Source organism: Phyllopteryx taeniolatus, chromosome 3, assembly GCF_024500385.1.
Source record: "Phyllopteryx taeniolatus isolate TA_2022b chromosome 3, UOR_Ptae_1.2, whole genome shotgun sequence".
NCBI lineage: Eukaryota > Metazoa > Chordata > Actinopteri > Syngnathiformes > Syngnathidae > Phyllopteryx > Phyllopteryx taeniolatus.
Window position 1 is genome coordinate 27,911,772 of NC_084504.1, and position 13,943 is coordinate 27,925,714.

Below are 13,943 nucleotides of genomic sequence, written 5' to 3' on the forward strand. Positions count from 1 at the left end.
AACCTTCAGAGGCTAGCTTTGACTTTGTCTGACTATTTTGAAGGAAATATTGTTTAAAATTGCATCACTCTGACCTGTTGCGGAGTCTTTATCACTTCAGCTCAGCTCTTCGCCGGGTTTAGAGACGTTATATCGCGTTAAACGGGAAAGTGCACAGGAGCGGCGGATAGAAGTGTCGGGAAATAAAGGGGGCGCGTTTGACTTGGACGCCACAGGAATGAGTTCACAGGCTCACGAGCGCGGGCCTAATCGCACATGACAATATCGGCTGGTGCGCCAGTCGCAACGCATAACCACCCTGCTGCTCGTGCTGACTCGGGGTATTTGCTGATAAAGCCGTGCAATGTGCACAATGAGGGTGGCCCGGGCAGGCCGGAGGGCAAACCGCATCTAAAGCCAGACCTCATTATTAAACAGAGCGCTTTTTAGTGGAGAACATGTTTTTTCTCATCCGTGAACTATTCTGGCTCAACTATCGGACACGGAAAGAGCTTTTTTTTAAGCCACCCTCACTATTTTACCCACGTGTTTACTAAGCTCGGTGTGTATTTTGTGGTAAACACGTAATGTTCCAGTCCTTAGTTGATTTCGCACACGGGTGTGCCACAAAAGGCCCCGACGCGGGTGCCGCATTCCGCCGTGGCTCAAACGACTGCTGCGGTTTTTCGTGATCATCACTAATTAACCCTTGCGGCTTCAACCAGAGGGCCTCCTTTGTTTAGCCCTCTTTCACACCTGCCGTGAGCTCATTCATGATAACAAAGATCACAAGATGGCAAACTATCCTCCCCTATTTGTCATTTCACAAACTATCTCGCTCAATGTCAGATTTGTGTTGTGGTTACTGTTTTAATTCTCAAGAGAGCGGCAGCAGGTCGGCCGTGGGGGCTGTCAACGGGGCAGGAATGCAGGACGAGTGCTTTCCCACGCTGTTAGCTTTCTTCTGCTGGAGACACAAGGCCCTGGGCCGGCTAATGCAGCCAGAGTGTGGACAAATGGAAAGTGACACTTGTGTGTGTAGAATGGTATTTGCGGTGACGCTTTGACTACAGATAATAAAGTGTTCACCCCGGGGTGATTTTGCCCGGCAAGCACCCCGGATGAAACTCACTTACTCAGAGAGCGAGATGGAAAAGACAGAGGAGAAGGGATGGAGCCTGGAGAGACAAGCAGAGAAGAGACGGATAGAGGAAAGCAAAAAGGATGAAAACAGAGAGAGAGAGAACTGAGACGATCAAGAGACGTGAAGGAAGAATTTCCACTGTTTGTAATTACAAAGCTTTTTGGGTCAGAGAGGGCAACTGCACTGAGATTTGTCCCTCTTTGGAGCCACCTGCTTTTCTCCTCTAATCCACTGGACGTTTAGCTTGGGAGAATGTGTACTGTATTTAGCTTTTGAAGGTTATCAGCAATTCCCAAACAAGGGGATGTGGGAGCCACAACGGTCCTTTCCCAGCAATTTGCCTGACAGGTCAGTCAGGAAGGTGCGTGAGCCAAACTCATTCATTTCTATGGCTGATCCAGCGACATCTGGCTTCAGAGAGAAATTCTGGAGAGAACATTTCGACATGGCAGCCTCCTATTGGTTTCGCTTGTCCTCGGAGGGAACCTGTATGAGTTAATGAGCCGCAAGGTGTTGGAGTACGTGTCTGGGGAATCTTTTTAAGGCTTGCACACCAAATTCAGAGAAAGCTGCCCGCTATATTGGACTCGACCAAAAGGATTTGCATGACTTTTCCGGTCACGGGGAGTCTTGAGGAGGCTCGTCCGGCCCTTGATTATTAGGGATGTCTTCATACTTGTGTCCCTCTGGTTCATGTGGGAGCATCAGCGTAGAACCTGTGCATATTTTCTTGTGCAATACCTCACTGGTACTGTAGTCCTCCTCTCAGTCACTATTAATAACGACCGCTTCTCGGACCTCACGTTGGATGGAGTCTGTTTTAAAGGAGCGCCATAATTAGGCTCCCTGTTTGTTTTGTTCTTCTCTTCTCTCTGTTTGTGCAGGAAATAGATTACATCTGATATGAGAGGGGCTTCAGCGAAATGAAAGATTAGATTTGGATGTTTTGTCCAAGATTTAAACCACAAAAAAAAGAACAAAATCTCTGTTAATTATTCAATCCAATTTTGACATCATGCCATGTGTGTGCGCGCTTGTGACGAGCAGTGTGCAAGTCACTTTAACATTGTCACGATCCTCTTTGCACCGTGTAACATGCTGGAAACATAGTCGGAAAGAACGATATGATTACAGTTTGACACTCACTTTCTGAAAAGTAAGCTCCCATTTCCATCCACATGTAGATGCATTCACATAACATGCTTAATATTCCTCTTATTAGGCGTGCGGCAGAAACATTCCATCGATAATTCAGCCTCCTCAATAATGAATATTCCCAACTGAGCGCAGGCAGAGTGGAGTAAGGTGCAGACAATGAAGATTATGATGACATAAGCAGCTGTGAATTCAGACAGCTCTATCCACAGAGAAATCATTGCGGTTTGATTTTTATCTTTGCAATTATAGATAACAGAGGCCTGACAAATAATTGCCTTGATTTTTTTTTTTCTTCCAGAAAATCAACCTTGAGATGAACAGTGGGAGAGATGAGTGCTCCCAAAAATGGCTTTTCTGATATATCGCAAGCAGCAGGGTTTCCTCACATGCACTTGAATTGATTAGTACTTTGACTGAAGGCATATTCAACTTGTCTACAACACACACACACATACTATAAGCACCCCCCAAGCCCCAACACCCACCCCCCCCCCCCCCACCCTTCCTAGGAGGGCGCTCTATCTCGGCCTCATACATGTGCTTCCTCTGCTCTCCCACTCCTCAGGAAGCTCCTGTGGGGCTCTGAGGCTTTGATTGACTGACTGGAGTCCACGTGACGCCTCTATTATTATCATCTCCGTCGCGGCCGAGGGGTGGGGCGCGGGGGGGGTCGGCGTCCAGGGGTCTGGCCCCGCAGCCCCTGCTTTGTATGCGCAATAGTCAATTAGAGGCAGCGCACTGCCGGAGACGAGTGGGATGTGAGGTTAATTGCAGAGGACCAAACAGCTGGCTCTATCAAGGCCATTGTGTTTGCGGCAGTTGTCACGGCAATCGAGGCCTCGCTGTAATCGCTGACTAATCAGGCCTGTGCCAGATGACACCTCCATTAGCACAAGGCAGGTATTGTTCAGGATGCCACGCTGCCTCTGCCTCTTCCTCCCAGCAGCAAACGAGGCGAGGCCGGAGTGTCGTACAGACCATAATCCTATCAGCCAAATGTGTCACCTTGGCTACAGTCGCCGTGAAAAGCCACATTTTAAATAAGTCATTGTCATGACACTCGCTCAATTTGGGATGGACTCCAGCGGAAGACGTAAAGTGAACGATCCCTATTCGGTCCTAGCAGTCCTTTAAATCAGTGAAGTGGCGGGTGGTGACCCATTTTGGGTGGGTTGCAAACAGCCATGAAAACAAAAATGTATAATAATGCAGGAGTTCCTCGGTTTACGATGTTGCCGGACAATGAACTACAATGGCCCCCGGCTATTTGCTGGAGATAGGGGACCGGGCAGCAAACAGCGAAAATCATTGTATGATTGACGTATTTTTTTATAAAATGTTGATAAATTGCCAAATCGTGCTTTCCGGGCTAACACAAACCAAAGAAATGGAAGACAGAAGAGTGACACCGTGCTACGCTTCAAAATATTCCAATATACACACACAGCACACAGCAATGCCTGTTAAAACAAATGTAATCAGCAATATTCTTGAGTCATTGGTTGTTGTTCTTAGTAGTAGTGCTAATCATTTCTGCCAGTAGAGTGCTGTTAGCCATCATCTTTCCTGTCAAATCTTAATTGCAAGTCAAGCAAACAGTCTCCTCCCTTCATCTAAGCAAGCAATTTGGGCCACTGGGATCAAAGTGTGTGAAGAGATCGCCTTTGCAGAAGCGAGGAAGGAAATGCTAACAAGAAGAAACTTTTCCAGAATTGTTGAACACCCTAAACTTCAATCCTTTTCAGCGAGGGCATTTTAGGTAGTTGCTTATTTCAACCTCTGAATGAAAATGCAAGGCATTCTGGTGCTCCTCTGGATCGGATGCAGCTCCCTATCTGCCATACCTGCCTCCCCCTCTCCACCTTAGCCGACTGCCCCCCCTCCCTCACACACTCGCCATCTGCTTTCGTCTTGGTGTGATCAACACAATTTGACCCCTCGCTCCAAAGAATTGAATGGCTTTTTTTTTTTGGTCACAGTCTAATCTAAGCAGTTCCCTCTTTATTGCTGTTTTGCACCCAATGGACCTCGTCTTTAGCAGGCCTCCCCCCTGCACGCACACGCCGAGAAAATTAGTTCATCAGAATTCAAAATGTACTGCCGGCTAATTAAAGGAGTGTTAATTGAGTGTTAAGAATCGAGCACCCTCTTCTCCAGACACACACGGACACACACGCACACACGGGCAATCACGGTGACAGCACCGGGTACACCGAGGACGTTGCGCTTGGGGAGCTCCATGCCAATCAAAAAGGGAGAGAAATGAGAGTGGCCGTCCTCCCGGTGGAATGGGACTTCCAGATCATATCGCAGCCCCGTGCTGCCACGTTACCCCAAGCCCGCTCTCCGTGTGCCTGTCTGACAGCTGCAGAGTAGAACGCTGCACAGATAGCCGCGCTCGCCGCGTGCGTCGTGCTAATGAGGGGTGGCATTTAGAGATGTGCTGCCCTGACACACGGGCATTGTGTGCCAGCCATCGGATTATTAAGGACGAAGGTCAGCCCGTTAATTGCCTCTCTTGCCCTCTCGGCTCCCCGGCACGTGATTGCCCCTAATACATGCGTGTCTGCCTGCACTTGTATCTGAGCTTCTATGCAGTTTGCTCATATTCTTTGTTTATTTACACTACTTTTTAAAGTTTCTTACTCCTTTTCCTGTAAGCATTTTGAAGGCACATCATCTCAGGAAGGGGGGAAAAAGGCACATTCTTTTTCATCCTCAAGGGAAATAATTAATCCTTACAAGGCTGTCGCATGTCGAAATGAAGCGAGTGTGAAGCATTTAGCCCAGGAGGCATTGCAGGCACCTGTTGTTGTCCCTGCCCTACATTTCATGAGAGAGCGCAGAGCGGAGGATAACAACATGCTTCACTGATGTCAAATGAGACACACACACACACAAGAGCAGATGCAGGTTTGTGCGTGTGAGTGGGTGAGTGTTGTTTGCGCGACTTGTTTTCCTGCTTTCACGCGTGGTATTTGCATGCACAGGTGCGGGAAAAGCCCCTACCTTGTTGCGACGAGGTGAGGGTGCACACAAAGGAGGTGCAAGCTGCCACTCGGAGGGGGTTTTTATCAGCAAGCACCATCTGCGGGGCGGCTGCTGCTGCTCTTCGCTAGGATCCGCTGCAAACTGAACCCATAAGTCACACGGCGCCAACATAACAACAGACTTCCTGCCGCTGGAGAAAAGAGACACGCGGACCTATGAAACTGTGCCTAGGCGAGCGACATTACGACCCAGGCTAATCGACTTTTCGGAAGGCAAAAACCAAAAAAGGTCGCTGGAATCAGAAGCATCCAGATGCTCATTTAGCTCCCCCAGCCCCTCTTCTTCCTCTCTGCCTGTGATTTCTAATAACCGGAAGCCTTTGTGGAGCCGAGATGGCTTTTGTAGGCCTGAAAGGCCTCTAATCCCTGTGGCCCGTGAAGTGTGAAGCCCTTTGATGCCAGCTTGGTGTGCCAAAGTCTCTGCCTATTGACAAACAAGGGCCAGGCTGGGAAAAGACAGAGGGAGAGGGGGCTTTAGGCTCACTTTTGGAAGAAACGCAAACTCGGTCTGTCTGTGTGAAGGCAAAGAATTAGCCACCCTTGCTATTAGCCACCATTTTTTTTTAAATATACTTTTTCCTCTCACGAGGCAGTAATTAGGCGGAATGATGGGCATAATGCAGCTCGGGGCTCGTCAGGGCAGCAGGACACGAGGCCCTTGATATGCCTGAAAGCCAAGAATCTTTCCTCATTTGGACCATGTGGTGATCAAAGATGGGTTCCCCCCCCTCATGTAAAGAAGATCAGAAAAAAAGGGCTGCCTCCCATTTGCATGTGGCCCAGCAACGGGCTTTGAAATGAGCGTGTTTTTCCTCTTCAGAGCAAAGCAAACAAGTCTTGTCAGTTTTCCACTGTGAGCGAGAGCATCAAAGCGTCTGGCGGCGACGTCGCCCGGGAAGCCGAGCGCTACCTCATCGAGGTCGGTCCAAGCCGGGCCGGCCTGGCACACTGGACTCCGCCCCTTCAGATGGCGCTATTACTTTTAGATTTCTAATCATTATGGGGGGAAAAAAACAAAAACAAAAACAAAAAAGCAGATTTGACACAACGTAATTTGAATATCGGGATTCCAGATTAGAAGGAGGATTGGGTCATGCACTAAATTCAGCTCGGGATGTTCACAGTTCAGTTCCAAATGTATTTCTTTTATGACTTGGATCTTGTAGATTGAATCATTGTCACAGTTGCAGACCTATTGGGTCGTTGAAATGAACTCCCCGCGCTATCTGTAATGGAAGCCCAGGAATGAGGATTGAGGCTATTTGGCTGTGGAATCTTTTGTTAAATGATTTTGCAATTGGAAAGGAAATGGACTGTGAGTCGTAGTCACAGTCTGCAACCTGCACGCAACGCACTCTTTGGGTTGCTGACAGCGCAGTCATGCCACTTGATTTGTATGTGTGTCTGCTTGCCTTTTGCATCAAAAATATATATATTTATGAAGGGGTCGCAAGTCATTTGTGGCAGCTGATGTATCACTTGTAAATTCAGTTCCCCTCCCCCAAACGCACACGCACACGCACACGCACACACTTTTTGTTGCACCGGGCTAAGTAGCCATGAAATTGCCTGAATAATGTTGTTTAAAACCAATCTCAACATGGCCCCTCACCTCCTTGACCAGCCCCCAAACAATGGCATGTGACGTTTTTTGTGTTTTTGTTTTTTTTCCCTGAAAAATTGCCATTTTCCTGTTTGCCACCTTGAGCTGTGCCTCATTGAACAAGGGTCATTGCTATTCACAGTCACCGCCTTGGCTGCTGAATTGAATTTCTGGAATTGGAGCGTTTCATATTGCAAACACCACGGAGCATTTACTGAAGACGCTCCGCCAGGCAGTTTTCTTTTCTAGTCTTTATATTTCTATTTGTTGTATTTCATTGTGGCAATTTCGGTCTTATTTTTTGTTTGTTCAATTTTTGTCACTTTTTTTATGGTTTTAATTTGCTGTGGTGTCACTGTACTCCATCCTATCAGTTTCTAATATTTTGCATAAGGTGCTAGCGCACCTTCAAGGTCTGTGCATTCTCCAGCAACGACTTCTGGCACCTTGCGCAAGAGGCTCCCAACCACCAAAGAGGCATGACTCGTTGAAGTCTGAGGCTAGTTGTAGTTCCTGGAACCTGGAGTTTTTCTGAGACATCTGAATGCCATGGAAATCCATCCATCCATCCATCCATCCATCCATCCAACCAACCAACCAACCATTTTAGGCACAGCTTCTGCTCACTCAGGTTGCGGGCGTGCTGGCACCTACCTCGGCTGACTTGGGCCAGAGGCGGGGTACACCCTGAACTGGTTTCCAGCCAATTGCAGGGCACATATAGTTCCATTTGGAAAATATACCACACTAGAGTGCGTAGCTGGCACGAGGGTGCGTAAATGTCAGATTTGATGTGACGGTAGAATGTGCAGAGCCAGAAAAACGCGCAGCTGCCCGTCTTTTCTGACTACCGCACAGGGGAGAAGATGGCCCTTAAGTAGTCCAAAAATGGGTGCTTGGTCTCAGTTCTACACCACTGCAAATTACACTACAACCACAGCAATATACAATTGTGTTTTATTAGCGACGGTACAAATCAAAATCGCTAATTATGTCTAAAGGCAAAGATTTTGATACGGGATATTGAATCTTATTCGATTGCGCATGTGTACCTAAAGTTGTGGCCAGCGAGTGTCATCTGCCAGAATGACACACCATAGAAGTTCCAACTGGGCCTGTTCATATCGTTCAGAAGTGAACCACTTACAATTCTCAAATGTGCTACTCCAATTAAATAAGCTTTGATCCACTCCCTCCATGCTTAGTATCCGAGGCTAACCTAATTCATTGCTAAAGAGAGTTCAAATTAATTTCACAATGCACAGATTTAACACCGCCTAAGGTTCCGGGCTTTTGACAGAATTAGTTTTTAAAAAGATCCACTCGGCTAGGGAGTTCAAATAAGATGGAAAGAAAGAAATCTCCAATGGAGGAGTGTTGCGACGGAACATGGAAAACATTGATCATAATATGCAAATGACGGTGGGGTTTTTTTCTTCGGTTGGAACTCATTTCTAGTTTGCCCTAGTGCAGTAATTCAAAATGGTCACCGTGGAGTTAAATCTCACTCATTGTTTCCTCTCTTTTTTTCCAACCCACAGGTGACCTGGTGGTGCCTACACATTCGCCTCGCTACCCCACCGCGGCAGAACTCGATGCCTACGCTCAGAAGACGGCCAACAGCCCTCTGTCCATCAAGATCTTCCCGACCAACATCAGGGTTCCCCAGCACAAGCACCTTAACCGGACTGTAAATGGATATGACACCACCGGCCAACGCTACAGCCCCTATCCACACTTCCACACTGGGGGCTACCATGGCCTGCTTGCCATTGTCAAGTCCTCTTCCTCCCCGTCATCATCGTCCACCGCCACCTTTGTCTCAGCAAAAGGTGTTCTCAAGAACTCCGAAGGCAGACGGACTAAGCTCTCTCCGGCCCACATTGCGGTTGCCCCATACCCACCTAGTAGTAGCACTTTAGTCACTGGCCTGAGCCAGATGGGATATCAAACGGGGCCCGCAAAGCCTCCAGAAGGCCCTGGGTTGTCAGTACCCCCCAATGTCACTGTAGCTGGCTCAGTGATTCCTGTAACAGGGGGGCGTGGCCTGCCTCTCCCCGCACAGTCCAACCTCCCCTCCATCCAGAGCATCATTTACCAGATCAACCAGCATTGCCAAGCCCAGGCTCTGCAGCAGGTGTGTCAAGGGGCGCCACCTTCCAATTCCAGTCCCTCCAAGCAGGGCACCACTGTCATGGGGGTCTCCTCTAGCTCCTCGGGCGGCGGTTACCTGGTGGGACTTGGTCCGCAGGCCAACATGGTGTACGCGGGCCAAGGGCTGCCGGCTCAAAACACCGAGGCGGTGAAGAACGGGGTTTACGCAGACGGTATGGATTACATCCTCTGGCAGAAGCAGCAGCAGCAGCAGCAACAACAGCAGCAGCAACAACAGGCAGTGCTACGAATGTACAGCGGGGGCAGCGGAGGGGGAGGGGCCATCAGCAAGTCCCCTGAAAGCTGCATTCCGGTCGGCGGAATCTTGGCGGGGCAAGTCTCCTCCTCCTCGTCCAGACCTTACCACCTGACGGCGAGCGGGCTGGACAAAGTCAGCTCCTCCCCGTTGAACTGCATGGCCATGCATGGGAATTTCTCAGTGGGTCAGTACTTTGCCCCACCGTGGAACAGTGTCCTGGTGACACCTGACAGTGACTGCTACAACCCTCAGGAGCTTCTGGTCTCCTCCACGGGTGGGCCAGCCACAGGCCACAGAGAAGTGGGCTACCCGCACCATCCCTATCACCACCACCACCACCCTGCCGTCGACAGCGGAGGCCGTCTGTGTTGCAGCCTGCCCAGCAAGAGCTTGTGCAACACGTCAGTGCTGAGCAGCAGCTTGCAGTCTCTGGAATACCTGATCAACGACATCCACCCGCCGTGCATAAAGGAGCAGATGCTTGGCAAAGGCTACGAGACTGTGTCGGTGCCACGTCTGTTGGACCACCAGCACGCACACATCCGCCTCCCCGTTTACAGATAGAGGCGCGACCGTATCACAAGAATCAAGTTGTGAATTTGTAAAGAAAATCTGCGAAAGTGAAAGGACAGATTCCATTTTTGTGGGGGTGACGATTGGCTTTAACAGGTGCTGCTCGCGCGAGCTTAGCGAGAAGAGCTGTCGTCGATCGACGGTGGTTGGTTTCAAGAATTCCAAATAAGAAAAGGCAGTAGTAATTTCCAGATTCTCCCGATGATCCATTGTGCGCTTTGCCAATAGGAATTTTGCATTGATTTATTTGTACTTCCTGTTTCCTTTTGTGTTGCTTATGTTTTACTTGCCTGAACGTTTCACTTTTCGCTCTCTTTTTTGGTTTTCTTTTCTTTCTGAAGTGCTTCCGCCACTTCATGTACCCCCCCCCCGCTTCAAATACGAAGACTGAAGCGACTGTGTAGGTTGTCACTGAAATCAACGGTCTTCACGGGACCAAAGTTTAGGGCTGCTCACCACATCCAAAACCACATGCAGATGGATGAAGACAGACTCAGTGAAATCAGAGCCAGGACGCTAGTGTTCTGCGCAAGAATCATCACATCTGATTAGGAAAGGATAGTACATTATTATTGATGATTGCTGTTATAATTATAATTGATACATAAATTGCACTGCTTGAATCTTGTTAACTTTGAAGTTTGGAATTGGGTAGTTTGGATATGATATATTTAAGAAACTTGAAAAACTTGAACCTATTTTGTGTTGTTTTCTATATTTGTAGGTATATTATATGCATTGGCTGCTATGGGGGCAAAGTGTCTCTGATGCTTTGTTTATTTCAACTTGGTTTTCGATGATTTCAATCTTTTCCTTTTCAAGCAAAATGTGCAGTTTTTTTTTTTTATGTTCTGATCGGAGGCGTCGTCACTGCTTTGGTTCTGTAAGAACCTGCTTGGTGAGCGCTCCTTTTCCTCACCAACACTGGAAACCGCCGGGTGGGTGAAATGTAACTCGAAAAGTGATGTCATCCCTATTCTTCTTCAAATGATACTTGTTCTTTATTACATGGGAAAATGAAAGTAAATCTTCATATTTGAACACCGGTGGCGTCCGCCGCATCGACCAAGTAACTGGCCATCTGAAAAATTGGCCAGAAATAAGACAATGGGAAAATCAAAAATCAAAACAACATGTTATCCGTTTTAAAATGATTTCCGAGAATTGTCAAAGCAATTGACTTTTCACCCACCCTGCACAATTACGAAGGAGTATCAGGCCCACACAGAAAAGAAAATCCTTGCTTTTAGGACAAGAAAGTCGTAACGTTGTGAGAGTTAAGTTATAATATTATGACAATAATCACCAAAGTTAACAAATATTGACTGCTATGGCCTGACTAATATATGGCAGATTTTCACAGTTACTGATTGAAATGTATATTTCATTTGAATATTTGTAGAAGGTACCTTTGTAATAAGAGTCTCTTGCGTTCCGCTTATCCTCACACGGGTCGCGGGCGCCGCTGGGGCCTATCCCGGCAATCTTCGGGCGTACACCCGGAACTGGTCGCCCAATGGCCAATGGCAGGGCACATCTTTGTAATATTGTGACTTTGTCTTTCTGTGTCTTCCTAATACTCCTTCCTAACAATAAATCTTTCCTAACAAACAGAAAATGAAATGTTACAGTGAAGAATGTGAATTGCGAGGTTATCGACCTGACGATAAATGTATGTGTGTGTTTGCGTATGCATTGGAGCTCTTCGGAAGCCTCCGACTTTTTATTTTCCCATGCGTCATTTGAAGATTTCGACGACAGTCCCCATAAAATCCTATCCGAGTAATGTGCAGGAATTCTTGAGCAGATTTCGCTTCCTTTTTAACGGGAGGACGTAGTTGGCTCCTTTTCAAGTGTTGTTGTGAAATCTGCCTTCTCTGTCAGGTGTCATCTTACCGATAGAGGAAGCTTGGATACGAGGGAGTCCTATTTTGAGAGAGATGATATGGGGCAAAAAAACCAAAAACAATCATTTGCTCTCCTCTGGCATCAGATGAGAAATGAGAGAAGGGTCATGACTTTTTCCTTGTTCATTTTAGCCCCCGGTCGGGATGCATTTAGCTCAGGCCCGTCTTAACTAGATGATTCAGAGCGGTGAAATATTTATTATGACTGTGAGATTCCCTTGAATGTACTGCACTTAAATTACTGCGATGTGTTATTGCCTTGTGGGATTCAAGTGAAAGAGAAAACAATTGGATCAGTGCGGCAGACCTATGGTCTTGATTAGCATTTCTTTTGTCAGTGGAATTTCAATGCTAAATTCAATTTATTAAATAAAGTGAGAGCCGGAGCTTTGTTGTGGGAAAATACTGGCATCAGTCTAGATTTATGAAGTGCAATTATTATGACTGTATGAACATTTTTTTTTTCTCTGAGCTTACACCAAAAAAAAAAAAACACACAAAAAAAAAATGTAAACTACAGTTGTCAATACATTCCCAATGTACCACATCCCTAATCCCTATCCTTTTTGTTTTGTTTTGTTTTGTTTTGAGGTGTAAAATAAATTTCTTTAAGAATATATCCAGAGGCCACATCTTGGCTTTGACGTCCGTCGTTATTTTGTCAACGGGGAAGTTGGAGCTTGTGGGACCTCGAGCAGAGGCTTGACGGGTGATGCTTTCAATCAGAAAACAAAAAGTCTCCAGTTGTCTTCTTTAATCCCTCAGGGATCCACGCAATGGACTTAATAATAGCAATAGCAAAGAAAAGTCTTCAAGTCACGATCCCCAATCGCTTCTAAATAAAAAAGGAGATGTCGACCTAATTCTTGACTCTGAGCCTTCAAATGTGAGTTTCTGGTGCTTATAGACCCTAACCGCTGTCATTGAGGTCCTGATGGCCGAAAGAACACCAAGCCCCTCAGCTTGTATTTTGCACAGTAAACCTCCGTAACATTGCAATAAAAAGCAAATCGTGTTGTTTCCACAGCTTAATGCCCCAGCCGTGGTCTGATTCTGCCATATTTTCGGTCTTGTCGAAATATTTGGACAGATTTACAGATACATGTCGTCCCGAAATCCCCTCCGTTTGGCTTCTGCATCCGAGCACTAAACCCTGTCGCGTGACGTTGAAGTCAAGAGCCGACACCCGAGGCGGCGGAGATTCTGCCGTCTGGCCTTTCCCACCAGTGCGGCCGTCCTCGAGGCTAATGGGAGTATTGGGTGACGGTGCCAGTGGAGCGTATTCGCTCACACAGACTTTTCAAATAGTCATGGATTTCCTGTAAGGTGCGGAGAGGAGTACAGTAATTAGAGAGGAAAGAGTCACTTAGAAAAAAAAGTAGTTACTTGGCTTTTGTGGCTATACGTGTCAGACTATTAACGAGGTCCTGTTGATAAAATGCATTTTGCCTGTGCTGTAATCCAGGTTCCCAATTTGGACAAGGCGCGCTTAGGCCATATTAGGATAATGGAATTACATTTCAAATTGATTTGTGCCTGAGCTGATCCGTGCGTGGCGCACTCAGCTGCAGAGGCAGAGCGGCATATGGCACGTCATTATCCCCCCCGCCCCGTCCGAGGCCAACGGGGTTCAGCGGTACTTAAAACAAACCGAGAGGTTACGACTGCCGGCGCGGAAGGCGAAAGCCTGGGCAGCGCAGCGCGGCGCCCGGGCTCGTCGGCCCGCTTTGAAAGCTTGGCTGTGTTTGATCGGGGAAGGGGCGGGGGGGGTTATTTGTTTTCCGTTGGATTATACATGGTTGCTCCCCGCTTGGCTGAGGGGGCCCCTGTGCTATGTGTGACAGAGCTCAGAGGGGAGCGAGATGCGGGGAGGGATTTTGGGGGTCAGAAAAGCCTCGAAGCATCAGTAATCGGGGTAATTGCCGTGTTCCTGCACGGTGCTCCTATCAGCTGCGTGGCTTTGGCTCAGCTCACTAGCCTCATATTCAAATCCAAGCGCCATTGAAATCATCCCCCAAAGACAAATGGGGCCTCAGTGTGTCAATCAATTACGCTTTAAATGTTGGAAGCCAATTACGCTGCTCGGGAAAGGACAGATGTGAGCGCCACGTGAATG

General features: G+C 47.5%; 1 protein-coding gene across 5 annotated transcripts in view; it reads left to right on the plus strand.

The window, feature by feature from the left end:
• Window positions 1-12,444, plus strand: part of fam222aa (family with sequence similarity 222 member Aa) — a 45,462-nt gene extending 33,018 nt beyond the window's left edge. For all 5 annotated transcript variants that reach the window (XM_061768223.1, XM_061768224.1, XM_061768222.1 and 2 more), the window contains one exon: window positions 8,476-12,444. In XM_061768223.1, coding sequence (XP_061624207.1) covers window positions 8,476-9,911 — 1,436 coding nt within the window. In that variant the 3' untranslated portion in view covers window positions 9,912-12,444. The remainder of the gene's footprint in view (window positions 1-8,475) is intronic.
• The last annotated feature ends 1,499 nt before the right edge of the window (window positions 12,445-13,943 follow it).